This window comes from Nycticebus coucang, chromosome 6 (genome assembly GCF_027406575.1).
Source record: "Nycticebus coucang isolate mNycCou1 chromosome 6, mNycCou1.pri, whole genome shotgun sequence".
Classification (NCBI taxonomy): Eukaryota; Metazoa; Chordata; class Mammalia; order Primates; family Lorisidae; genus Nycticebus; species Nycticebus coucang.
Window position 1 is genome coordinate 81,368,456 of NC_069785.1, and position 27,310 is coordinate 81,395,765.

Here is a 27,310-nt window from a genome sequence, read left to right on the forward strand (position 1 = left end):
AACTCATGAGCTCAGGCAATTCATCCACCTCACCTCCCAAGTGCTGGGATTATAGGCATAAGCCACCATGCCCAGCCCTTAACACCCACTTTTTTAATGCTGTGGTGTCATCCCCCAGCCACACACCAGTATTGGTCCATGGCCTGTTAGCAACCAGGCCACACAGCAGGAGGTAAGTGGCCAGTGATTGAGCAAAACGTCCTCATCTGTATTTACAGCTGCTCCCCATCACTTGCATCACTGCCTGAGCTCAGCCTATTTGTGTGTGTGTGTGTGAAACAGAATGTCACTCTGTTGCCCAGGCCAGAGTGCCGTTTCCTTATCATAGCTCACTGCAACCTTAAACTCCTGAGCTCAAGTGATCCTCTTGCCTCAGCCTCCCAAGTAGCTGTAACTACAGGTACCTGCTACAACACCCAGCTATTTTTTTCTATTTTTAGTAGAGACAGGGTCTTGCTCTTGCTCAGGCTGGTCTCCACCTCCTGAGCTCAAGTAGTGATCTTCGCACCTCGGCCTCCCAGAGTGCTGGGATTATAGGCATAAACCACTGTGCTCTGCCTGAACAGATAAGCAGCAGCATTAGATTCTACTGCACATAAAAGGGACCTAGCTTGTGCCTCCCTATAAGAATCTAATGCCTGGGCGGCACCTGTGGCTCAGCGGGTAGGGCGCTGGCCCCATATGCCGAGGGTGGCGGGTTCAAACCCAGCCCTGGCCAAACTGCAACAAAAAAATAGCCGGGCGTTGTGGCGGGCGCCTGTAGTCCCAGCTACTTGGGAGGCTGAGTCAAGAGAATCGCTTAAGCCCAGGAGTTGGGGGTTGCTGTGAGCCGTGTGATGCCATGGCACTCTACTGAGGGCAATAAGGTGAGACTCCATCTCTACAAAAAAAAAAAAAAAAGAATCTAATGCCTGATGATCTGAGGTGGAGATGTAACGTGCTTCAACTAACCCCAAACCATTCCCTTCTCCAATTCTATACATGGAAATATTGTCTTCTGTGAAACCGGTTCCTGGGGCCAAGAATGTTGGGACCGCTGTTTTAATGTCATGTGTGTGTTTGTGTGTTTTCTTCCATGGACCATTATCCCTCTCCCACCAGTGACCTGAAGCCCTTCACAACCAGACTGGCGGATTACCTGGTGCTAGCCAAGGTCCGCCAGGCACTGGGCTTTGCCAAGTGTCAGAAGAGCTTCTACGGAGCAGCACCCATGACCACAGAGACTCAGCACTTCTTCCTGGGCCTCAACATTCGCTTGTACGCGGGCTATGGCCTTAGTGAGACTTCAGGCCCCCACTTCATGTCCAGCCCCTACAACTACCGGCTCTACAGGTGAGGTCCAAGGCTGCCACATCTGTGCACACCCACGTACCCTTGCTGACAAGCCCTGTGCTCCCATGCTAAATGCCTTGGCAACCCCCTACTTCACACATGGATTGGGTCCCAGAGACCTGGCCAGTGGGTGGTGGGATCCCAAATGCCAACACTGTCATCTTGATGGGGTGGTCTCTGTCACAATAGTCTGTGATTGAAAATAGCCTGAACTACCTAGAAAGCCTCTGACTCCTGATGGAGCGATTTTCCTCGATCCCATCCCTCGTTCACGTGGGGTATATTTGGAGGTGTTCCAGGATAGCTGATGGCCTACGGGCCATTTGGGGTGGGAGTGGAGGAACTGGGCCAGACATCTAGTAGGTGAGCAGGGCAGCCAGCTCCAGGCATTGAAGGGTCATCTGTTGTGCTCAAATACATGCCCTCCCTCCCAGCCCGTCACATTCTCCACATTCTGCCATTAACATTTCACTCATCCATTCACCTAGAACCCTTTAATTAGAGCTACCTTTACACTCTAAATCCCCTATTAAAATGTGAAAACCCTTGGAGGGGACACTGTCTAGTCATCAGTAGACTGGGCTGGGAACCCAGCTCCCCAGTGGGCCCTCATCCTGGGCTTGGAGGCGGCAGCCTCTCTGACCACATCTCTGGCCCCTGGTGATCAGCTCAGGCAAAGTGGTGCCAGGCTGCCGGGTGAGGCTGGTGAACCAGGATGCAGAGGGCATCGGGGAGATCTGCCTGTGGGGCCGCACCATCTTCATGGGCTACCTCAACATGGAGGACAAGACACGTGAGGCCATCGATGAAGATGGCTGGCTGCACACAGGTGATGCTGGCCACCTGGATGCTGATGGCTTCCTCTATATCACAGGGCGCCTCAAAGGTGAGTACCCTGGCCTGCTGGTGGGGTTCAAGGCTATGGTGGGGCATGGGAGGGATTCTCATCCCACCACTATTTATACTTGCTGCCAGTATCACACACCTTTACTGAGAGCATTTTACTTACTCTACTGTCCTGGGGACAGGTACTGGTATTACCCTGGCTTACCAAGGAGGATCTCCAGAGAGGATAAGTAACTTGTGTAAGCTCACCCAGCTAGAAAATGATGAAGCTAGAATTCAAACCTCCTAGACAAACAAAGCAAATTTTTCTAAAAGACTTGAGGGCATAAATATGTGTTTGTATATGTAAACATAGATATAGAGAACAGAATGCAAATTGGATATAAAATTAAAAGTAAGAGTTCAGGCCAGATGTGGTGACTCACTCCTATAATCCTAGCACTCTGAGAGGCCGAGACAGGTGGATTGCTTCAGCTCAGGAGTTCAAGACCAACCTGAGCAAGAAGGAGACCCTTATCTCTACTAAAAATATAAAAATTAGCCAAGCATGGTAGTGCATGCCTATAGTCCCAGCCACTCGAGAGGCTGAGGCAAGAGGATCACTTAAGCCCAAAAGTTTAAGGTTGCTGTGAGCTATGACACCAGAGTACTCTATCCCTGGCAACACAATGAGACTCTGTCTCCAAAAACAAAACAAAAAAAACATGAGACTTTAAATAAATTTTCTGCACAGTCAGTGAAATAAATGTGGATTCCTCCATGGAAAGATGTTTACGCACCCACATGGGAATCAGACACTGGGTTCCCCAGGGGAAAATGAAGTTTGGTGAGTGGCTAACAACTTTCTGGATACCACTCAGGCAGAAGTGTGACCATGCCCAGGTTCCAACTGGTGGCCATGGAGGCTCTGACACTCCATGGAGGAACAGGAGGTCCTAACGTTGTTTGGGCCCAGGGATGCAGGCCAGTGAGCCCTGGCCAGTACTCTTGGGTAAAAAAAACCTTTGCTCAGAAGCAACAGATAGCTGCTTGTGGGTGCGGGGATGCCACCTAGTGTTCCCCTTTGTAACAGCAAGTGAGGGTATCGGGATCCCAGAACAGGGAAGGATAGTAGGCAGAAAACCAAGTGCATCCAGAGTTAGTCCTCCTCTTAGAACTAGTATGATAAGAGGTAGGGGTCCAGATACCTTTTCTCCAAATATATATCCAAGTGACCCAGCATCACTTCTAGAAAAGACCATCCTTTCACCATTACTTTGCCATCTGTGTCATTCATGAAGTGACAGCCAGTGAGAGGTCTATTCTTGGGACTCTGTTCTGTTCCATTGGCCTGTTTGCCTATCCTTACACCAGTACCCCAGTGTCTTTATTCCTGTAGCTTATGACAGGGCTAGATACAAGACTCTGTAAGTCCCACATCCTTGGTCTTCATCTTCAAAATAATTTGGCTATCCTTAGCTATTTGCATTTCACCATGAATTTTAGAATCATTGCATCAATTTCCACAAAAACATTGGCTGGAATTCTGATTTTGATTCCACTGAATTTGTAGATTAATTTGGTGAGGAAGTGCATCTTTACAACATTAAGTCTTCCAATCCATAGACATGGTATATTCTTCCCTGTATTTACTTAGTTCTTTTTAAATTTCTCTCAATAGTATAGTATATAGTTTTTAGTATAGAGATTTTTGCATATCTTCCCTCATATTTTACTTCTAAAAATTTTTTATGCTATTGTAAATAGTGTCACTAAAAAATTCTTGGCTGGCAGTGCCCTTAGCTCAGTGGGTAGGGCCTCAGCCACATACACTGAGGCTCGTGGATTCAAACTCAGCCAGGGCCAGTTAAAATCAACAATGACAATTGCAACAAAAAAGTAGCCAGGCGCTGTGGCAGGCACCTGTAGTCCCAGCTACTTGGGAGGCTGAGGTAAGAGAATCATTTAAGCCCAAGAGTTTGAGGTTGCTGTGAGCTATGACACCAAGGCACTCTACCGAGGATGACATAGTAAGATTCTGTCTCAAAAAAAAAAAAATTCTTGGCTGGTCACGGTGGCTCACATCTGTAATCCCAGCACTCTGGGAGGCTGAAGCAAGTGAATTGTTTGAGCTCAAGAGTTCAAGACCACCCTGAGGAAGGGCAAGACCCCGTCTCTAAAAGTAGCCAGACATTGTGGCAGATACCTATAGTCCCAGCTACTCAGGAGGCTGAGGCAAGAGGATCTCTTGAGCCTAAGAGTTTGAGGTTGCTGTGAGCTCTGATGCCATAGCACTCTCCCCAGGGCGACAGAGTAAGACTGTCTCAGAAAAAAAAAAAATCTTGTTTTACATGTTTTCCTAATATATAGAAATGCAATTGTTTTTGCATATTGGCTTTGTATCAATACAAAAGAGGGGCCTTTGTATCAAATTACCTTGCTTAGTCCACCTTTTAGTAGTATATACATTGTTTTGAACTTTCTATGGGCACAATCATATCATCTGCAAATAATGACAGTTTCACTTCCTCCTTTCCATTTCCTATGATTTTTTTTTCTTGCCTTATTTCTTATTTCTTGCCTAGAAAGAAAGCCATGCTCTAGAAGACTGTTGAAAAGAAGTGGTCATAGTGCTCATCCTTGTTTTGTGTCCAATCTCAGGGAACGCTTTAAATATTTTATCCTTCAATATGTTTGCTGTGAATTTTCTATAGATATTCTTTATCAGACTAAGTAAGTTCCTTTCTAGATCTTGTTTGCTAAGGATTTTTTTTTCTTTCTTTTACTGGTAGCAAAAGATGTGGGTAAACAAAATGATGAGTGCCTGTGTCTTTGTGGGATTCCTGTGGGGAGTAAACAAGTGGCTGCATGTGAAGTGAGTGGTGACCATGTTGGTTACTCAGCAGAGGCAGGGAGGGGACATGACAGAGGCTGTCTAGAGGCCAGGTTGAGAGGTCCACTGAGGCACTGGGCTGACAGAAGGGCCAGAAAAGATGTCTGAGCAGCCAGAGTGTCAGATGATGAACCAAAGAGAGGGATCCCTGGTGGAGCATTTGTCCTTGGGGACTGCCTCTGTCCCCCAGTAGCTGTGAGAGGCTTCAAAGGGGCCTGGTACTGCTTCTTGGCTCCCAGACAGGGGCCATCCTGGCAGCCCCACCTGCTGTCCTGAGCTCCCATGCTGTGGCTGAGGCTGGGTTGTGGTCCAGCCTGGGCACTAGGACTACAGTTTGGTGGGCCTGGCCTTGCCTCCCCAGAACTAATCATCACGGCCGGTGGGGAGAACGTGCCCCCTGTACCCATCGAGGAGGCCGTGAAAATGGAGCTGCCCATCGTCAGCAATGCCATGCTGATCGGGGACCAGAGGAAGTTCCTGTCCATGCTGCTTACTTTGAAGGTGTGTCCAGGGGACTCTGGCTCTGGAGGAGCTACAGTGGGCTGGGGTCTGTGGATCTGGCCCCATAGAAGCCATGCTCAGCCCAGGGCACACCTGGAGCTCATAGTTTTACTCTGGATTAAGAGTAGTCAGTGCTGCCCTCACCATAGGGCAGCTACAGCACATGGAGACTCCTCCTGTCCCCGGTATGTGGCTGTGATGGTCCTTGACACGTCACCAGCACACTCCAGCTCACAAAGAGCTGCCCCCACCCCCTTGCCCACACAGGTCTTGCTGCAGCTAATGGCAAGCAGGTCAACCACATGGACTCTGTTTCAAAGAGATGGTTCTAGAAGGAGTAGGGTGCTGCTGTGCTGGGCCCCATGGTGTGGCAGAGGGAGCAGTGGTTTGAGAATTAGAAGATCCTCATCATGAAGTCACTGTCTACAGCATAGATGCTCACTAGACCAGGGCCTGTGTCCCCCAAGGTGAGGCCTCATCCTCATCTACCTCTGGCTTTTCAGTGCACTCTGGACCCAGACACCTCTGACCCGACTGATAACCTCACTGAACAAGCTATGGAGTTCTGCCAGAGGGTGGGCAGCAAAGCCACCACAGTGTCCGAGATCGTGGGGAAGAGGGATGACGCTGTGTATCAGGCCATTGAAGAGGGGATCCAGAGGGTCAACATGAATGCCGCGGCCCGACCCTACCACATCCAGAAGTGGGCCATTCTCGAGCGTGACTTCTCCATTTCAGGTGGAGAGTTTGGTAGGTATTTTTCTTTTCACTATTCTTTTTTTTTTTAAATCATAGCTGTGTACATCAATATGATCATGGGGCCGTGCAGAAGGGCCTGGAGGTATCTTCTGAAGCAGCCAACAGCAAAAAAGGTCACAGGCTTTGGGAGACAGCTGTCTCCTTCCTGTGGGAGCCTGGTACATGGCCTTGGTTGTATAGAGCCTGTTGGATGTGTATGTGCTAGAACTTAACAATTTGAACACATTTTTAACTTTGCCTCTACTATGGGACCCTAAAATCAGTGGCACTATCAGGGAAACACCAAGGAGCTGCTAATGTTGGAGCAGGAGTCACTGGCTCTAGGGTTGAGATTACTGTTATCTTCAGCAAGTCAGCTCATTTGACAATAAGGGGATGAGGCCATTCTGGACCACAGCAAACAGGACCAGAAAAGGGCTCTGGTGTAGCCTCAGTTGGCTGGATGAGGTGGTTCTTGGCTCTAGCATCTTGGTATGTTCAAGGCATGGAGAAGTGAAAATGGCTTCTGTGGTGAGATTCCCTCAAGCCCATCAAGGCTGAACCCAGATGCAACTATCTACAGTAATGCTGAGCTGCACCCACAGACCTTGAACTTATTTGGTTGTCTGGTACCAACTTGCTGAATGCAGACAGAAGGTGTCATCTCTACGAAGTTAATAGAAATGACTTTGATTCTGAAGTTTCCAGTTACAAAGTCAAAAGTGAGCTAGACACAAAAATGACTTTAAGCTATGCAGGACCTCAAATCAGAGTCTTTTCAACTTTGCTGTAGAGATGGGAAACCAAGGGCAAGAAGAGAGATTTAGGGAAAAGCATTCGTAAAGACCACAGCAGAGGCTTCCCCAGCCCCCAACTAGGGGGAGCCCTGCCCTGTCACAGTCCATCAAAGCATGATGTAAGCCAGGTGCTGATGCTCACACCTGCAATCCCAGCATCTAGGGGGCTGAGCTGGAGGACTGCTTGAGGTCAGGAGTTGGACACCAGCTTGGGAAATACAGCAAGACTTTGTTTCTACACAGCTTCTGGGGGCAAGACGTGATTGCAAGAGGGACTTTACCTAACAAATGCAATCAGTGTAACCTGGCTTATTGTACCCTCAATGAATCCCCAACAATAAAAAGTTTAAAAAAAAAATTTTTTTTTTAAACTGGCCAGGCATGATGGTGGGTGCCTGTAGTCCCAGCTACTCGAGAGGCTGAAGCAGGAGGATCACTTGAGCCCAGGAGTGATCACACCACTGCACTCTAACCAAAGCAATAGCACAAGGCCCCTTCTCTTTAAAAAAAAAAGAAAGGAAAAAAAGCATAATGTCCAACGTTTTTTTTTCTGAACTATCACAAAAACTCAGAGATGATGTATTATTTATGCTGTGTAACAAATTATCCCCAAATGCAACAGCTTAAAATATTTATTATCCACATTTCTGTAGGTCAGGAAACCAGGAGCAGCTGGGCCAGGGAGGCTGGCACCCAGAGCTGGGCTGGCACCCAGAGCTGGAGGGTCCACCTCTGTGCCTACGTGCGTGATTGCTGGCAGGCTTCAGCTCCTGACTGGCTGTCCACTACCCTGTTTCCCTGAAAATAAGACATCCTCCTAAAATAAGACCTACTTACAGGAAAGATAAGACGTCCCCTGAAAATAAGACCTAGCGCATCTTTGGGAACAAACCTTAATATAAGACAGTCTTATTTTCAGGGAAACAGGGTACCTCTCCATAGGCTGCCAGCGTGTCCTCAAACATGGTAGCTGGCTTACCCCCAAATGATCCAAGAGGGAGCATGAGACAGAAACTATAGTCTTTTATTTTTAATTGCTTGAATCATTTATTCATTCAAGGGGCATAATAGAAAATGGACCAAGGATTAAGAATGGGTGCAGGTCAAGGATAAGGTGAATGTGGCTTCCACCACTTTATTGTGTACGTGAAAGAAACAGCAGTCCTTTGTAACCTGCTGTCCGGAGTGGCACACCATCACTTCCTCTACATTCTGCGAGCCACACACAGCAACAGAGACAACAGTGAGGAGGGGACTACTCCCTATCTTGGAGGCCAGCTACTGTCTGTCCAAATCATCCAGCTTCATCCTGGAGTCATAGGACTCGCTGGATACGGATCTGTTTTTTTCTTTTTGAAAGAGTCTTACTCTGTCATCCTAGGTAGAGTGCTGTGGCATCATAGCTCACAGCAACCTCAAACTCTTGGGCTCAAGTGGTCTTCCTCCCTCAGCCTCCCAGGAGGATGGGACCACAGGTGCCCACAATGGCTGGCTAGTTTTTTTTCTATTTTTAGTAGAAGCGGGGTCTTCCTCTTTCTCAGGCTGGTCTCAAACTCTTGAGCTCAAGCCATCTACCCGCTGTGGCCTCCCAGAGTGCTAGGATTATAGGCATGAGCCTCTGCACTGGCCTGAATCCGGATCTTTACCACATACCTTCTTAAGTGTTCACAGAGGTTGGGCCTTACTCATTTCTACCAATTTCTCTTTTAGGTCCCACAATGAAACTGAAGCGGCTCACAGTTTTGGAGAAGTACAAAGATATCATTGACTCTTTTTATAAAGAGGATAAAATGTAACCAGTGGCCATGCTTTAAGTTCCTTCGGGGACAGATGGCAGGCCTTCCGGGAGTCTTTCTGAGCCCTGGTCTCTTCGGTCTGGGCACGGGCACTCTTCTAGGCAAGTCTGTTATGTCTCCAGGTGAGAGTGTAGCACCAGCACCTCATGTGCCAGTCTTACACCAACAATAGCTGACAGTTCTGAGAAGCTTCAGATGTGGGGAGTTTTAGTTCTATTTAAGTACTGCTTTTTGTTCAGGCAGCAAATGAGATCAGCCCTCCTTCCAGAAATAAAGGGGAGAAAATTCTTGGCCTTAGTTCCAGGTAGATTAACAAGCTGCTAGCACACCTAACAGGCCAGACAGCGGCAGGCTGTGAAGGGAGGTGGGAGGGAGATGACTGGATCACCAGTGTGTGTATAGGCAAAGCCCACAGTAATAACTTGCCTAACAGCCTGACCACTTCAGAATCTTGTTGGACACTGCCAGCTGTAGACACATTACAGCACTCCTCCTCCACATGCATGCCAACTGACTTCATGCTTAATAAAAACTGCTGCCACCTATTTGATTCTATTTAATGTATAATCTGAATATTAAACTTTTTAACAGAACTGTCAACAAAGACCTGATATTTTTTTGTCAATTGAGCAGGTGGGTCCAGTCTGGAGAGTAGTGGGCATTTAACCCACAGGACTGTGTGCAATGGACACGCATAACAACCATCAGTGAGTGCCCTGGAATAAACAAAGGTGCAGGATGGGGTCGCGTACAGAGTTCTAGTAAAGCAGCCAACTCTGGAGTTAACCTGTAGCCACCAGGCCACTCCTTCCACTCTGAATACCAGAAGCAGCCATTCTTAGCAGTAAGCCAAGCCAGAATGAACTAAGGAAAACAGGTAGAAAGGCAGTTTTGGAATTTTTTATTATTTTGAACCCAAGAACCACTGATAATTAGTACAGTCCAATAAAAGACAGGAAGCAGCAACTTAAAGTAAAATACATATAAGATTATAAGTCTGGTTACAAGCTTTAAAAATTACCCATACAGGAATATTTGTTGTTGTTTAGAAATGCCCCTGACACCTGGGTAAGATGCAAAGCCACAGGTTTGCAATGTCACACAAGGGCTAAGGGAGGCCATGAGATGCCTTTGGTGTGGGCTAAAATGTTAACGGACTTAGTATCTGAAGATTAAGAAAAACCATGCTGTGGCAGAGGGGAGGGGAGGGTGCACAAGAGGTGCCTGAGGGTCAAAAGCTGAGACCAAGCTCCAGCCCCTGCCTCAAGAGAGCACAATTTGTGATCACCTTGGGCTGGGTCAGCTCCAGTCTCTGCGAAGTTATTCTCTACTAGTACTGCTGAGGCAGAGGGCAGTGTTTGGTGCTTTAGGGGTGGTAAAGAGGCTGTCGTTGAAATGTAAAATTAATAGCCAGATCCCAAGTTCCTCGACTGAGACAAAATACACGTGATCAGGTCTTTCAGCAGTAGGCAGCTAGCAGTGCCAGCTGGAGTGGGGTCCACTTCCAGGCAGCAAACATAAAAGAATAAATGCACAACGTGGCCAGCTCCCCGGCAGACACAAACTGTCAGTACAGGGCTTCGGGGCTCTGACAACTCAGGGTGCTTAACATGTGTCCACTGAAAAGGAGGTACTGCTCCTTGCTTTATAAAAAGCTAAGCTATTGAGGGAATATTAATCTCAAAATAACAAAATAATTGCATACACAATGCATTGTGTCTTTGTATGTAATATATTATCTATATCTTATTAGCAAAAATTATATTTTTCATTATGTATTTCTTGGCTCTGAAGTTTTTATTCACACTCAGTAATTCGTGTAGAGGACAAATTTGTCTCTCTTTTCCATATCACTAAGAAATGTACCACAATCATTGTTTTCGATTTGCACTTTCCCAGGAAACTTCTTTTGTGCCTGTTTAGTTTTATAAGAATATCATCTTATACTATCACATCAATATCCTATTTTATTTATAAACCAAGGAAAATAGGGTTTTTCTTTAAAAAGTTAGATATTTTTTCTTATTAATTCCATATGATATTTACAGCTGAGAAAAAAACTATTTTAACTGAAGTGTAAAATGGTTAAGAATGGCAAATGATACAGTCCACTTGGAATTTACAAAAAAATGTTTACCAGATAGACATTTAATAAATAAAACAGCACTTGGAAAAAGTCCTTTGAAAACAGATCTATGGACATCGCCTGCATCCTTTGCTCAGATTTTCTTAAGAAAAGGCTAGATCTAAAAATGTACTCTGTCAAGAAACAAGCAAACCGAATGCGTACGTAATAGCAGGTATCCTCCACAGAGGTCTATGTGGTGTCCATTTGGAGTGACTGGTGCGAATACCATTTGCAGAAGCATTAGTCTAAATCCTTTACTCGGCGACAGATTTCTTCCGTGAAGTCCGAGCATTTTGCATTACCTCCCAAATCTTTTGTTAAGCTCTGAGAAATGACAAAAGCAAAAATAAAAATGTATTCACACACTTAACTAAACCAAGGTGAATTTCATTTAAAGCCCTCAATGAGATGCCAGCTGAGCAAGTTACTTGGTTGCTCTTCCATTCAGTGGCTCATTTCAAAGTGAGGTACCACCATATATCCACCCCACTAGGACTAGGAAAACCCAGTAAGACAGGGTATACAAAAACACAGAAAAGAGCAGGCATTCTGGATGCAAAGGAAAGCAGCAAAGTTTTCCAAAATTTTCTCCTTATTCATACAATAGAATAGGCCCCAAGAAATACTGGTTGATCATGGACGTTTAAATGAAAGCAATTCTAAACCAAAGTTTCATAAAGTCCTTGGGGAATTTTTAAAGGTTAAAAACTTCAGACATGTTCTGATCTATTTTTGAAGGCTGAGAAACAAATACCAAAAAACTACTTAAATCACTAACTCTCAAGCCTCCTTCTTTAGGAAATAAAGTCTCCCATATAACCAATTTGTTCTGCTAGCATATCCTCTCTTTACTGCATACAGGCCTCAATATATTTAATTGTCTTTATTTTCCCATCCTACATAATTAATTAAAAGGACCCACTGTGTAATTCAGTACCTTGCTGGGCTCTAGAGACTAACTTTCCGAGTATAGCTTCAGAATAAAAAAACAAGTTCTTAATGCCCTCTAATGTGAGTAGGAGACTGTTAAAAACAAGCCCAGATTCCTTGCATTTTGGCCACAGATGTAATTTCAAATTACAGAATTTTTTTTTAAAACAAGGGGTCAATTTTGAAGATATTATGCCAAGTGAAATAACCCAGACATAAAAACCAAATACTGTATGACTCCACTTAGATGAGGCCCCTAGAATAGTCAGATTCTGAGACAGAAAGAGTGGCGGCTGCCAGGCTAGGAGGAGGCAAAAGGGGAGCTGTGTAACGGGAACACAGTTCAGTTAGGGAAGATAAAAAATACGAAGAGGATGGTGGTGGTGGGTTACACAATAATGTGAATATACTTAATATTACTGAACTGTACACCTTAAAATGATAAACTATATGTTATATATATTTTACCAAAATTACATTGTGAAGTCACTACCTCCTTCTGCCCTCCTCTCACTTTCAGAATGACCCATCAGGCCCCTTCCACTGGCAGTGACGCGTGCTGGGTAAGACTCATACTGAGGGCTCGGCGCCTGTGGCTCAAGCAGCTAAGGCACCAGCCACATGCACCTGAGCTGGCGGGTTCGAATCCAGCCCGGGCCTCCAAACAACAATGATGGCTGCAACCAAAAAATAGCCGGGCGTTGTGGCGGGCGCCCATAGTCCCAGCTACTTGGGAGGCGCAGACAGGAGACTCGCTTGAGCCCAGGAGTTTGAGGTTGCTGTGAGCTATGATCCACGGCACTCTACCCAGGGCAACAGCTTGAGGCTCTGTCTCAAAAAAAAAAAAAAAAAAGAGTCACACTGAGTGTGAACACTAATCCTGCCATTAGGAGCTACAAGACCTTGGACAAATCACTTAATGACTTTGTGCCTCAGTTTCCTCATCAATAAAATGGGATTAATTATAGTATCTACTTCACAGAGTAGTAGAAAAGATTTGCTGAGATATATATGCATATGTAAATATATACTATCTACATGGAACTTAAAATCTGTAAATATTCAATTAACATTAGCCATTATTACTACTTTTATACAACTTCTTTATTGCTTTTGTATTACATGAAGCCTGTCTGAAAAGTATCCAGCCATTGTTTTTTTGTTTGTTTCTTTTTTTAGAGACAGAGTCTCAGTCACCCTCAGTAGAGTGCTGTGGCGTCACAGCTCACAGCAACCTCCAGCTCTTGGGCCTAGGTAATTCTCTTGCCTCAGCCTCCCGAGTAGCTGGGACTACAGGCACCTGCCACAACATTTGGCTATTTTTTTGTTGCAGTTTGGCCAGGGCCGGGTTCAAACCCACCATCCTCAGTATATGGGGCCGGTGCCCTAGCCACTGAGCCTACAGGCATCACCCTATCCAGCCATTGTTAATACTACTTTTCATACCATATGGTTGTCTATAAAAATTAATGAACTTGGCCAAGATCCCACAGCTAACAGGGTGACTGGACCTGCATCTGACTCGGGTTTCCAAACCACTGCTTTTTCCACTGCACACGGATGGCTCTAATTATTGCCTCTTCAAGCTTTTTGGATGAAACACTTGATCCTCATCCCAGAAAGTACACACATCCAGTTCAATCAGGGAGCCCCCAGTAAGAATCCTAGTTCGACGTCCAATCCTGTGGCTGTCTTGAGCACTATTGTCCATCCCCATCACACAGATAAAACACATGGAAGAATCGCATTTCACCCAGCATGAGGAAGGTAAGCGTATTGGTTACCTTTCCATCCTTAATTGTGGCAAAGCAGGCGGTCTCGATGCGCGCGGCATGGTCAAACAGGCCCATGTGGCGCAGCATCATCACGGCGCTGAGCAGGAGGGCTGTGGGATTGGCCATGTCCTTGCCCGCAATGTCCGGGGCAGTGCCATGAACCTGCACATCAGGAAAAGTCACGTCAGCAGGAAGAAGTCAAGAACTAACAGCTCTCTTCTGGGGAAGATGGGGTCTTCATTATCTTGCCTCACTAAGAAAACATATTTACTGAAAGCTACCGTGTACAATTCATCTGACACAGACCTTAGAAATGAAGCCTAGGAGAAATACAAAAATATGGACCAACGATCTTTTCCAGTCAATTTGTGGTAAAAATGTCTTAAGGAGGAAAGATACACAATAAAGAAATATGTGAAGGGAAACAAAGGAAGAAACCAAGCTTACATATGTAAACAAAGCCTCACTTACAAAGTCTCATTTTCTTTTCACAATTTGAAAAACTCAGAGTTAAAACACATTTATACAGGTAAGTCCTCCCGAGTTCTCATGCTTTTCTGACCCAAACTCCTCTTTAGGTCTCAGGGTCCTTACCGATTCGAAGATCGCAACCCCATTAGCTCCAATGTTGCCACTTGGAGTCACACCAAGACCACCAATCAATCCTGCACAGAGGTCACTAGGGGCAAAAAAACATTTCAAAGGATATTTTGAGAAATAAAATATCTCATCCAGCACCCAGATTTTAGTTTTTAAATACAGTTCTTCACTAAAAGGATCCAGGGGTCCCTGCAGACATGGCTGATTCCAGGGTCAAGATTAGGCAATGCAGGAGCTTGGAGCATTGCACTGGGCCAGAAAGCACAGCAAGGCTCAAAGAAAAAAGAGTCGTGCCAGAAGGGCAAGGACACACGGCAAGGCTCAAAGAAAAAAGAGTTGTGCCAGAAGGGCAAAGGAAGGGATCCCCACTGGCCAGGGTGGGACAGCTTGACAGTGATGGATTCAGCACGGAATAAAACAGAAAACCATGAGCCTACTACCGATACAGATAAGTAAGTAAACAAATAAATATAAATAAACAAGAAGAAAAGCTTATCCTTACAGTAGACTGCCAACTGATAAATGTAGAAGGAATAATACGCTTAGAAAAATCACCATTTAGCTGATATTTTGTCCGAGGAGAGGGAGGAGAAGAGAAAGAGAGACAAAGGAGGAAGAGGAAGAAGAGGAAGGAAAAAGGAGGGGAGAGAAAGAGAAAAGAAAGAAAGTTGGAAGTAACGAAGTACAATGAATCCCAAACAATTAAAAAAAAAAAAAGTTGGGCGGCGCCTGTGACTCAAAGGAGTAGGGTGCCAGGCCCATATACCGGAGGTGGCGGGTTCAAACACAGCCCTGGCCAAAAACTGCAAAAAAAAAAAAAAAGAAGTAACAAAGTAAACACTGTGAAATGTTAACATCTGGGAAATCTAGATGCTGAATGTAAGGAAATCCTTTGTACCATTCTTACAGCTTTTCTTGTTAATCTGAAATTGTACAAATGACCACCCATCCACCTAGCTATACAAACAAAACACTAAATTAATCAAGCAATTAATAAAACATCTGAACAATGGGAAGAGTAAACTAATGGTTATGGGGAGAAATAGCCCAGCACTGATTTGCAAATAAATGAACAGCTCACCCAGCATGTAATCATTGATATCACCTGAATTGTTAGAACTCAACTCACATCTTATAATAAATGCTATATTTTATAATACTTGACTGAGGATTTTAAGCTACAATTTATTTTAGCAATATTTACAAATAAACCATAGATAAGCTTCTGCCAGGACAGCCGTTGGAGATTCCACCCCATGGCCATGGGTCTCACCAAGGACCACAAAGTGGCCAAGAGTGTAAGCAAGCCAAAGGACAGTTGTTGCTGTGGGCATCTCCCAAACACACTACATTTGTATGGGATATGATCTGAGAGGTGTGTGGCTTTGCCCCTGTGAGTGGTGTGCTATGGAGTTGGCTCAAGGTCTCCAAGGACAAATGGACCCTCAAGTTCATCAGCAAAAAGATAGGGACACACATCCACGCTAATAGGAAGTGGGAGGAGCTGAGCAATGTCCTTGCTGCCATGAGGAAAGTGGCAGCCAAGAAGGACTGAGATACCCTCCCCTCTGTGCACAATAAAACCTTTATAGAGGCCAGGGTGGTGGCTCATGCCTGTAATCCTAGCCCTCTGGGAGGCCGAAGTGGGTGGATCACCTGAGTTCAGGAGTTCAAGACCAGGCTGAACAAGAGTAAGACCCCATCTCTAAAAACCAGCCAGGCATTGTGGTAAGCGCCTGCAGTCTCAGCTACTCAGAAAGGCTGAAGCAAGAGGATTACTTGAGCCCAAGAGTTTGTGGTTGCTGTGAGCTATGATGACATGGCAATCTATCCAGGGGAACAAAGAGAGACTCTATCTCAAAAAAATAAATAAATAAAATAAAATAAAAATAAAACCTTTATAGATAAAAAATAAATAAAATAAACCATACATATAATTAAAATATTATTAAAATTGCCTTAAAGTACAAAGGGTACATTCAGACTCACCTAAGGATGTCTCCATACAAATTTGGCATAACAAGAACATCAAATTGGGAAGGATCTTGAACCATCTGCAAGGAATACGTTTGTATATTTAGCAATCAAACACTGCATACCACACATACACACCATTCACCATAAACGGTAGCAGGTAAGTGAATATATACTTACATTCAAACACACTGTATCAAGGTACATCTCATTAAATTTAATATCTTTACAGTTCTCTGCAACTTCCCTGCACTTTTGCAGAAAAAGCCCATCTGACATCCGCCTGTATTTAATCAAATAAAAACTGCTGAAAACAAAGACTTGCAGGAAGAAAAAAATCAAATTAAAGATGTAAAGTTAAGTTCAAGAAATTTAAGTCCCAGAAGCCAAGATGTCTGAATTCGAATACAGTAATGATTTCTTCGGCAGTTAATAAACTGCAAGTTGAAAATGTTTTGGGACCTTTCTTGAAGCACAAAAGTTCCCAAAACATTTTCAACTTGCAGTTTGATCATAATAGAGAAGACTATATTTTTATAGTGTTTAGCAAGAACTAAGGAATATTCATTAATATTATTAAAATTGCCTTAAAAGGTTAACTTAAATAGTTTTACTATTTTGCATGTTCAGTACTTTCCTTAGATTAGGAAAAGTATTTCTTTATATTTTCAGAGATAGCCTTTAATAGTCTCTGGATGAGGAGAATTCAAACCGCTAGCATAACACATCGGCATTATCAGCACTGTTAGCACTGACTATTTAAGCCCCTGAGCACATGGCCACTTCAGAAACACTCCCACTACTCCAGTTCTAAAACATAAAGTGCATGGCCTCTGCTGACTGTCACAGCATCTGGGAATCCAGTGTCTCCAGCTTCCATTGCTTATAACTCTCAGTCCCTCCTCAAATTTTCAGGACCTGAATTCCTGCCCCACTCATTTGCTCCTGTCACACACCCAGGGAGGCACAGTAAGATTATGACAAAAGACAAATGCCAGACTGGGACTGCTAAAGGCTTTTTCTCAGAGACATCAGCAACCAGTGAGCAAGCTGGTGAGAGAAAAGGAGGCTCTGTCACTGTTGTCCCCGCCACAAAACAAGGCAGGGTGCCGCCATGCAGGGACTCACATGATGTTAGCTTTGTGCACAGCCGTGACGTTGCTCCGGTGGTTGTTCCGGGCATACTCAAAGGCAAACTCGGCTATACGCTTGCTCGCTGCCTCCGTGATGAGCTTGATACTCTGCACTACTCCGTCAACAATCTGAAAGAGGAAGAGCCACCTAACAGGAAAGGGGATGGCAATAGCTTGGCCTGAGACAGCAGGCGATGTGCATACAGTGTCATTGTGGCACATCTGCACAGCACCATCGACCATGGCTGGAGTCACCCACACAGTACATCACAGGGTTTGTGTTAACCTACCCCTGTGAGGGTAGGGTTATAAGTCCCACTGCACAAATAAGGAAAACTGAGGTGCAAGGATGGCCACCAGCCCAAGAGTACACCTGTGAAGTGAGGGACTGAGAACTGAGAAAGGATGTCCCCAAGCCTGCATCCTGAGTCACCAGGCCCCACTCCTCCTGGGAGCCCCTGGAGCACAGTTGGCCAGAGACTCAGCACCAAGACGAATACCCACAACTCCTCACAGAAGGAAACTGATCTGTCTTTAGCAGCTATTTTCCAATGGGAGTTTGAACAACTGTCCCAACTTTACAGAAAGCAGCCCAGCTAGGAATAAAAGAAGAACATACCACATGCTCAATTCCACTGTATTCTCCTTCCGTGTTCTCTCGAATGGTGACAATATTTACATCAGTGTAAGGAGTTTTATAGCCTTCAATTGAGACACATGGTCGGACATTTGCATAAAGGTCAAATGTTTTACGCAGCAATAAATTCATAGACGGGTGACCGGCGGCTATTGGGGTCTTTAAAGGGCCTGTAGTAAAGAAGAACAACCGGATGATGACAGAACGTGCTCAGATCTCACCTGTGACCTACTAACCCACCTGGGCCAGCCTGCAAAATGTGTTCTGCCTCAAACTCACCCTCTCTGTCAGATTCAAATAAAGGAGGAAAATTTCCTCATGGAAGCTTTCTGGAACATGAACTGCATTTCTCATTTTGAGAACTTCCTGAGGACCAGGCATTATATCATGCCTTTGACATTATCTAATCCTCACCATATCCTAGAGATAGGCCTTATTTAGCTGAAATGCATAAACTTTCAAAAACACACCACCTGTGGCAGAAATCAATCATAACCACCATTTCCCCTTCAGTGCTAACCTTTCAAGCCCATCTTGTTCTTATCCATGGACTCTTTGGCTTCTGAAGGGATCATCCACTTTCCTCCGGGTCCTTGAATGGCCGTGACATTCCGCTCTTCCCACTGAATCGGTGCCTAAATGCCACACACAGAGCACAGTGAGCTGGAAAGACTTAAGTGAGACTGACATTCAGGCTGAAATGATACACAAACTTCCTCAACTTTGGACACTAAAGGTCCAGTAAGTCCTCAGCATGTAAAGAGTGTCATTCTGCAGCATTACCCTCACAAGGTCTCTAGGACAGTCTCTAGGACCATCACTCCTAGCCACCACGTGCCCACTTATTTTTTTCACAAGGACTCTGAAGGAGACTACAATTAGAAAACCATAGAGAATGTGGTTCATAGAAAACATTATACAGTACTGATCTATGGATGCTAAGTGTAAGAAACCAATCATAGGCCAAATGCAGTGACTCACTCACACCTGTAATCCTAGCACTCTGGGAGGCTGAGGTGGGTGGATTGCTTGAGCTCAGGATTTTGAGACCACTCTGAGGAAGAGTAAAACCCCATCTCTACTAAAAATAGAAAAATTAGCTAGACATGGTGGCAGGCACCTATAGTCCCAGCTACTTACAAGGCTGAGGCAGGAGGATCACTTGAGCCCAAGAGTTTGAGGTTGCTGTGAGCTAGGCTGACACCACAGCACTCTACTCAGGACAAGAAAGTGAGATTCTGTCTCAAAACAGTAAGTCAATTAGCTCATATAAGATTAATTCATGTGAAATGCCCAGGACAGGCAAATCTACAGAGACAAAAAGCAGAAGAGTGGCTGGTTGTCTAGGACTGGGCAGGGAAAACGGTGAGAGGTTGTGGGGTGGGAGTATGAGGAGGAATAGGGAGTGACTGCTATGGGGTACAGAGTTTCATTTTGGGTGGTAAAAATGTTCTAAAATTAGGCCGAGCATGGTGGCTCACGCTTGTAATCGTAGTGCTCTGGGAGGCTAAGGTGGGTGGATAGACTGAGCTCAAGAGTTTAAGAGCAGCTTGAGCAAGAGTGAAACCCGGTCTCTACTAAAAAAAAAAAACAAAAAACTGAAAAACTAGCCAGGTGTCATGGAGGGCACCTGTAGTCCCAGCTATTTGGGAAGCTGAGACAAAAGGATCGCTTAAGCCCAAGGGTTTGAGGTAGCTATGAGCTATGATGCCACAGCACTCTACCCAGGTAACAAAGAGAAAACTCTATCTCAAAAAGGAAAAAAATAAATAAAATAAAAAATGTTCTAAAATTAGATCGTGGTAATGATCATATAACTCTGTGAATGTACTAAAAAACACTGAATTGAAACATATAGTTTAAGTGAGTGAATTTTATGGTATGTCAATTATATCTCAATAAAGCTATTTTTAAAAACCAAATATTACATAACCTCTGAAGGTACCAGTTTGAGGTATAAGCCAGTGTTCCCTTTCTTTCTACCCATACCCTTCATTTGTACACACCTATGTGCCAGCCCACATGCTGGCTGCATACATCCTGAGACAGAAGTACTGAGTAAGACATGGTCTCCTTCACAAGGAGCTTAAGTGATCAATTAATGACAGTTCACATGCAAAATTTGCCACTTGACAAACAACACGTCTAATTAGAAACTCCTAGAAAAAAAAAGTTCATATAGCTTAAATAAATTTTGTTCTTCAGTTTACAGCTGTTGATATCATAACCATGAGTGGTTTAATCCTACATGTTATTTCACCTACCAGCTGCAAATAACAATAAAGAAGTACCATGTCAAGCAAAGGCCCTAAATCCTAAAAACAAAAATATTAAAGGATGGGCTATTAGAAGTAATAATACCTCCGGGCGGCGCCTGTGGCTCAGTCGGTAAGGCGCCGGCCCCATATACTGAGGGTGGCGGGTTCAAACCGGGCCCCGGCCAAACTGCAACCAAAAAATAGCCGGGCGTTGTGGCGGGCGCCTGTAGTCCCAGCTACTCGGGAGGCTGAGGCAAGAGAATCGCTTAAGCCCAAGAGTTGGAGGTTGCTGTGAGCTGTGTGAGGCCACGCACTCTACCCGAGGGCCATAAAGTGAGACTCTGTCTCTACAAAAAAAAAAAAAAAAAAAAAAAGAAGTAATAATACCTCCTACTTGATAACACATCAGAAAATTTTTTTTGAAGATTCTCTCAAAAGCTCTTACATTGATGTTTAATTCTATTCCCTTTTCACACGTGATTGGGAGGGTGTAAATGCTGCAGTACTTCTTTGATTCCTTTATATGCAATTGGTGTCAATGTAATAGCTTACACTACTAACAATGGCAGTAGCGGACGGCACAGAGACACACACTGCTAAAGTGACAATCTGTGGGTATGAACAACAGACCTTACCAACATTCACAGAAATGGGTATAATTCATCCTAAGAGCTCACAGACTCCAACTGGCTAGGAGAACTTTCTGATGAATTATTATTAAACATAGCAAACTTTTCAAGGAATTATTATTAAACATATTTTTTAAGCCCACTTACTTTGGCAGCATCAAAAATCTTCATAACTGCAGCTGAAATTTCTGGGCCAATACCATCTCCTGGAATTAAAGTTACTGTCTGAACCTGAATATAAGAAATCACCAAAGGAGACAGTAAGAACTTATTTTTGAAGGTTTGGAAAAAAGAATATTATTGACAGAGAAATCCGTTTTATGTGGGGTATCTCAAAAAGATTCAATGCTGTTAAGAAAACAGACACACCTTCCCCAGGATCATCAAAGGGAAGGCAGGAATCCACAATAAGAGACTCTTCAATTCTACTCTTTTATCTGAGTTCAGAGGTTTAAAAAGAACTCAAGTGATGCTCTTTACATAAAACAAAAACAAATTAGACTATCAACTAGACTTCCCAACTGGTATTTCTTTTCAGAGAAGCTACAGAAACCAATTAATTCAAATTGTTAAAGGTAAAGATAGTAAAGAAATGTTAACAACGTTCCCCTGTTCTCTCACTAAAATTTAGAGGGTTTCTCTTACAGGCAAGTGCTTTCCTTTCCATTTGATCCTGAAGTTTCTCTTGCAGCTTCTTCAGTCTTAGAAAACACTTTCAGATAGGCTGGGTGGTGGCTCAGGTCTATAACCCCACCATTCTGGGAGGCTGAGGCCAGAAGATGGCTTGAGCTCAGGAAGTTTAAGGCTAGCCTGAGCAAGAGCAAGACCCCATCTCTACAAAAAACTAGCTGGGCATTGTGGTGGGTACCTGTACTCCTGGCTACTTGGGAGGGTGAGGCGGGGGAATGCTTGAGCCCAGGAGTTTGAGGTTGCTGTGAACTATGACACCACAGCACTCTAGCCTGGGCAACAGAGTGAAACTCTCAAAAGAAAACAAAAAACAAAACAAAACAAAAAAAGGCTTCGAGATACATTTCCAGAATACCACTGAGGTCTGCTTTGGTACTCAGAGAAAAGCAAACTTCAAATCAAGAAAGAGCTCTCATTTTACTGACTTCTTAAAGTTAAGAGTAATCTAAATAAGCCCAGCAAATCTGATTTGTAAGAACGGCTTATGTGATCACAGCAGCAAAGCCTGAGTTACATTTAGAATGACAATGAGTACATTTATAATGTAACATCAATGATTTCTTCCAAAGCCTTCAGGCAAAATGAAACTACCCCATTTCCCCGAAAATAAGACATCCTCCGAAAATAAGACCTACTTATAGGAAAGATAAGACATCCCCTGAAAATAAGACCTAGCGCATCTTTGGGAGCACACCTTAAAATAAGACACTGTCTTATTTTCCAGGAAACAGGGTACCATTTCAAACATAGAAATAAAAATGCGTATGGGGGGGAAAGATCAGAGGATTTACAGGAGGTAAGGTAATATTCAGACCGGCTCCTTCATTATTTGCAGACTTTCCCACATCTAGGGGTTTGGCCCAGACAATGGTTCCTGGCCTTTGTTTTTTACCATCAGTCGCTTGAGCCACATTTAAAAAAAAAATCACTAATTCAAGTTTCCTGGTCCTCTCCCTTCCAATGATATCCCTTGAATTAATTATTTCTGAATTTTTCTGTACAACTGAAAAAATTATTTTACAGATTAGTATTTCTTCTTACTTCTTCAAAAATAATCCCTTCTATCAGGTTAATTTAAAATGTTATAAATTAAATTCCAGCAAAGCACAATGACCATTTCATCAGCTTTAGGAATGTGTTTGAAATGCTACCTTTGCCATCCTTGGCGTTGAAGTGTAAGCCTCATTGCACATTTTTTGCATAAGCAGAACCAAAAGAACCCTTTGGTTATGCCTACCTGTTCTCTCAACAAGTAATAATAAATGTCATCAGGCCACCAGAAAATCTACTTTTCTTCCACAGTATGGAAAGTAAATGGGGAAAAAATATGTATCATGGGCTAACAAATCCCTCCTAGCCTAAGATGTTTGTTATGTGGGACTATAGGTATTACATGAAATCCAAATCAGATTCCATAAAAGGGGAGTAAAAACAAACAAACAAAAAAAAAAACCAGAAAGTCATTGGCCCACAGTCTTAGAATGTTCTAAAAATGTGGTTATCAGCTTTCAAGCACAGGAATCCAATGCTGGGGATTCTAAAAGCAGCAGATTTAATGAGCAAGAGATGACCCACTCATGTGATCGTCTACAACAGCGGTTCTCAACGTGTGGGTCGCGACCCACAGGAACTGTATTAAAGGGTCGTGGCATTAGGAAGGTTGAAAAACACTGGTCTATAAAGACTAGATAAGAGAAAGTATAAACCTACAGGGCTTAAAGATGTTCAAAGCATTCCTAATTGACAATCAATCTACTGCTTTTAGGATAACTCAAATAAAAATGTGAAGCAGGTTTTGAAGCTTCTCAACAATTTTCTCTCAACTTGTACTTGTTTTGAAAAAAAACTATCTCACCAAAATGAGATTGTGAAATAAAATAACAGCCTCAAGGGTAATTTCTGTCTATTTTTAATAAAGCTCCCTTAAGATATTAATGTAACAAGCCTCTATAGCCAGTTGTAATATTTACAGATACAAGGGATCTTAATAGAAGTGTGAATGTGAGCCAATAATTTCAATAGACATTATAAGGCCAATTTCCCCTAGTTTTAAATAAATGGAGATAAACTGCTATATAATAAATATTAGAGCATGTTTCTTGAGAAACTTCTAAAAGGGAAAAAAAAAAAGACATAATTATACTCACACCACCAGCAAAACATCTGGTCACCTGTTTTGGGTTGTGGAATGCCCCCAGCAGCCGAGAGACCTAAATTAATACCAACAGAGAAATGTCACGCACAGAATTAAAACCCAGACACTAAACGGCAGAGATGAAGATGAAACCATGCTGATGTCTGGTCATGCTGCAAATCTGCACAGACATATTCTGAAACATTCCCAGAATACCTTTCTCACATATTAGTGGCAAGCTGCTTCAGATTTGAAAATCTAAATATTTCAGTTTTTAACTTTTGATCTAAGAATTTCAGTACTATATATTTTCAAATTTTACAAATATGAAAATAAGTTGTCAAACAAAAGATACTCTTTTAGCTCAAATGTTAGATTTTTCTCAGGTGATCTAGAAGGTTTTACATCAACATTCTTGACTACCAGGTCAATTTGGAGGTAACACATACTCTAAGAAAATTATCGCTAATTGTAGAGCTACGAGGGTCCTTATAAAATACAGAGCACATGCAAGTCACTTATTTTGTAAGTAGAGACACTGGGCCCAAGGAGTAAGGATTTGCATAATAAGGTCAGACAGTGAGTAACCGACAAAATGGAAACCAGAATCCAGGTCTTCTGACTTCTAGTCCAGTGCTCCTTTAATGATATACTGTGTCATCATATCTTTTCTTCTCCCATGAATGTGAGAGAAGAAATGTGAAATTACCCTTTCTCCTAAAATCTAATAAAGGTCATTTAAACCATTTGATTCTGTGCTATTCAGAATAAAAATTTTAGGCCAGGCACAGTTTGTATCCCAGCACTCTGGGAGCCCAAGACAGGTGGATTGCCTGAGCTCAGGAGTTCAAGACCAGCCTGACCAAGAGCAAGACCCTGTCTCTACTAAAAATAGAAAAACTAGCCAGGCATTGTGGTGGGTGCCTATAGCATCAGCTACTTGAGAGGTTGAGGCAAGAGGATAGACTAAGTTCAAGAGTTTGAGGTTGCTGTGAGGTATGATGCCATGGCCCTCTATCCTCTACCGAGGGTGACAAAGTAAAATTATGTCTCAAAAAAAGAAAAGATTTTAAATGAATTATTTCCTCTGATAATATATATATCATGGCCATTATTGTCAGTTTGCTGCAACTGGGGAAAGATATAAAAAATAAAATAAAAATTACCCAGTAATCCCACCACCCCAAGATAATATATTTTAGTATATTTTTTCCCCAGTGAACAATATCATATAACGGAATTGTAAATGTTTTCTTTTTTTTTTTTTAGAGACAGAGTCTTACTTTGTCGCCCTCGGTAGAGTGCCATGGCGTCACAGCTCACGGCAACCTCCAGCTCTTGGGCTTAGATGATTCTCTTGTCTCAGCCTCCCGAGTAGCTGGGACTACAAGTGCCCGCCATAACACCCCAGCTATTTTTTTCTTGCGGTTTGGCCGGGGCTGGGTACCAACCACCCTCAGTACATGGGCCTGGCATCCTACTCACTGAGCCACAGGCACAGCTCCAGAATTGTAAATTTTAAAAGGTTATTTTGAATTCTTAACTCAGTTCTTGAAAATTGGTACAAAGTGATATTACATTAAAGTCATGTTACATCATAATAATATGAAAAAAATTGGGTGTATAGACCACAAGTATTGACATTCATTGAAAATTTTAAAGGTAATTTTCATGCTAGATACATAAGCCAAGATACATTTGTTATATACCCTGTCTGTCTTCCTTTCTGGGGCCTGAACCTTTGCTGAAACATGGTCACTACAAAAGTTTTGAGACAGGCTGTATTAAAGTCCATTATTTCACTTCCAAGAAACATAGTTGACAGCATCCTTTTTGATTCACCCGTGCAAGTTTCAACTTGCTCAGCTGACTAGTGTTGCTGAGAGAGCTTCATTTATTTCCATCAATGTAGATTTTATATTTCTTGATTTTTGTATATCTCAAAACTTTTGTAATGACCTATGTAGCGGCTACTACTAATGATGAGATACCAACCTATAACCAAGAAATATACGAACAAATGATGCTCTCTGATCTTCTGTTATCTATAGTCATGTCCCTGGACTGAACATAAAAGACAGGCCAGACACGAAATAATATTCTATGGCAAAACCACTGGCCAAAATCTTAATGCTAGGACATGATCCATCCACTAGCAAGTGGGCTCTGGAAGGGAGGCCCTTGAATGGCTACTTTGTCACAAGCGGAATATAAAATTGACAGGAGTCCTTCTCCTAACCGCCCCCCAAAACAGGAAAAAGACATTCACACAAAACAGGCTCGTGTCCTTGTGACGGAAGACCTGACCAAAACACATGATTTAAGATGCAAGCCCAAGAGTTCTGTTCACTGCTGCGACTCCAGTGCCCACCGCAGTGCCTAGCCTCATAGTAGACATACAACATTTTTTGAAAAAACTGAGTCCAGCCTCAAACATATCTCTACCTGAAGCATTCCCACCCCAGCAAACAGCCTTAATATCGGCAATGATTTTCTTTAACAGTCAGATTTTTCCATATTTGTCATCTCTCCTCCACGGCCTTCGAATTAAGTAGAATTACATCTAAGTCATTAGAATGACCCAGAATTTTAAGCAAAATTTGTTAATGCACAGACTGTCTTCTACTTTATAATATACTTATGTATATGTCATATAAAACTTGGAGAGAGAGGTATTTAGTGGCCTTTTTTGTATGAGGAAACTAAAGTCAAGCTCACAGAGCCTGGACCAAAGCCTTGAACTTCTGACTTCAGTTCCTGGGCCATCTTAATCCATAGTTCCTCATTTCCCTTTCTACCTTCAGACTCCAATTAAAAACATATAAATACAGTGTTGGAAGTATGGAAGGAATCAGTACATGCTTGCAGATGGGAAATGGGCTCATTATAATTATTGTTTTTTAGAGCTGGAAGTCTTTAGAAACTCACTATTTTCTCTATGTGAAAAACTTTTTTTTGTGTGTGGTTTTCAGCCGGGGCTGGGTTTGAACCCGCCACCTCCGGCATATGCGACCGGCGCCCTACTCCTTGATCCACAGGTGCTGCCCTATGTGAAAAACTTTTTAAAGCTGCAGATCCTTCCCCCCTCCTCAAATAAAACTTAAATGGAAGCCCAATAGAAAAACCGCCCTGACATGGGCTCAACACCCCCAACATCCTGGACTCAACTTCCCAGGCACCTTCCACTCCAACCTCTACAGCAGTGGTGTCCAACTTTTCTTTTTTTTTTGAGACAAAGTCTTGCTCTGTTGCCAAGGCTAAAGTGCCATGGTGTCAGCATAGCTCACTTCAAACTCAAACTCCTGGGTTCAAGCAATCCTCTCTGCTCAGCCTCACCATTAGCTGGGACTACAGCTGCCTGCCTCAAGATAGGATCTCGCTCTTACTCAGGCTTGTCTTGAACTCCTGCCTAAAGTGATCCTCTCACCTCAGCCTCCCAGAGTGCTAGGATTACAAGCATGAGCCACAGTACCTGACCTGTCCAATCTTTTTTTTCTCTGCCACACATTTGAAGAATAAGAATTGTCTTGGAGCACACAG

General features: G+C 43.3%; 2 protein-coding genes across 9 annotated transcripts in view; one reads left to right on the forward strand and one right to left on the reverse strand.

The window, feature by feature from the left end:
• Positions 1 to 9,531, forward strand: part of ACSBG1 (acyl-CoA synthetase bubblegum family member 1) — a 55,904-nt gene extending 46,373 nt beyond the window's left edge. For 2 of the 6 annotated variants that reach the window (XM_053593415.1, XM_053593420.1), the window contains 5 exons: positions 1,102 to 1,332; positions 2,001 to 2,218; positions 5,412 to 5,551; positions 6,055 to 6,301; positions 8,797 to 9,530. In XM_053593415.1, the coding sequence (XP_053449390.1) occupies positions 1,102 to 1,332; positions 2,001 to 2,218; positions 5,412 to 5,551; positions 6,055 to 6,301; positions 8,797 to 8,882 (922 nt within the window). In that variant the 3' untranslated portion in view covers positions 8,883 to 9,530. Of the gene's footprint in view, positions 1 to 1,101; positions 1,333 to 2,000; positions 2,219 to 5,411; positions 5,552 to 6,054; positions 6,302 to 8,796 lie in introns of all 6 variants that reach the window. The other 4 variants (XM_053593417.1, XM_053593418.1, XM_053593416.1 and 1 more) reach the window with 4 other exon arrangements.
• A 235-nt stretch (positions 9,532 to 9,766) lies between these two features.
• The window catches only part of IDH3A (isocitrate dehydrogenase (NAD(+)) 3 catalytic subunit alpha), a 59,376-nt gene continuing 41,832 nt past the window's right edge, over positions 9,767 to 27,310 (reverse strand). For 2 of the 3 annotated variants that reach the window (XM_053593423.1, XM_053593421.1), the window contains exons 2-11: positions 23,784 to 23,846; positions 21,094 to 21,177; positions 18,580 to 18,694; positions 18,042 to 18,229; positions 17,418 to 17,551; positions 16,470 to 16,572; positions 16,305 to 16,369; positions 14,310 to 14,394; positions 13,725 to 13,877; positions 9,767 to 11,334 (exon numbers count right to left, since the gene is read on the reverse strand). In XM_053593423.1, the coding sequence (XP_053449398.1) occupies positions 11,251 to 11,334; positions 13,725 to 13,877; positions 14,310 to 14,394; positions 16,305 to 16,369; positions 16,470 to 16,572; positions 17,418 to 17,551; positions 18,042 to 18,229; positions 18,580 to 18,694; positions 21,094 to 21,117 (951 nt within the window). In that variant the 5' untranslated portion in view covers positions 21,118 to 21,177; positions 23,784 to 23,846 and the 3' untranslated portion in view covers positions 9,767 to 11,250. The remainder of the gene's footprint in view (positions 11,335 to 13,724; positions 13,878 to 14,309; positions 14,395 to 16,304; positions 16,370 to 16,469; positions 16,573 to 17,417; positions 17,552 to 18,041; positions 18,230 to 18,579; positions 18,695 to 21,093; positions 21,178 to 23,783; positions 23,847 to 27,310) is intronic. The other variant, XM_053593422.1, reaches the window with a different exon arrangement.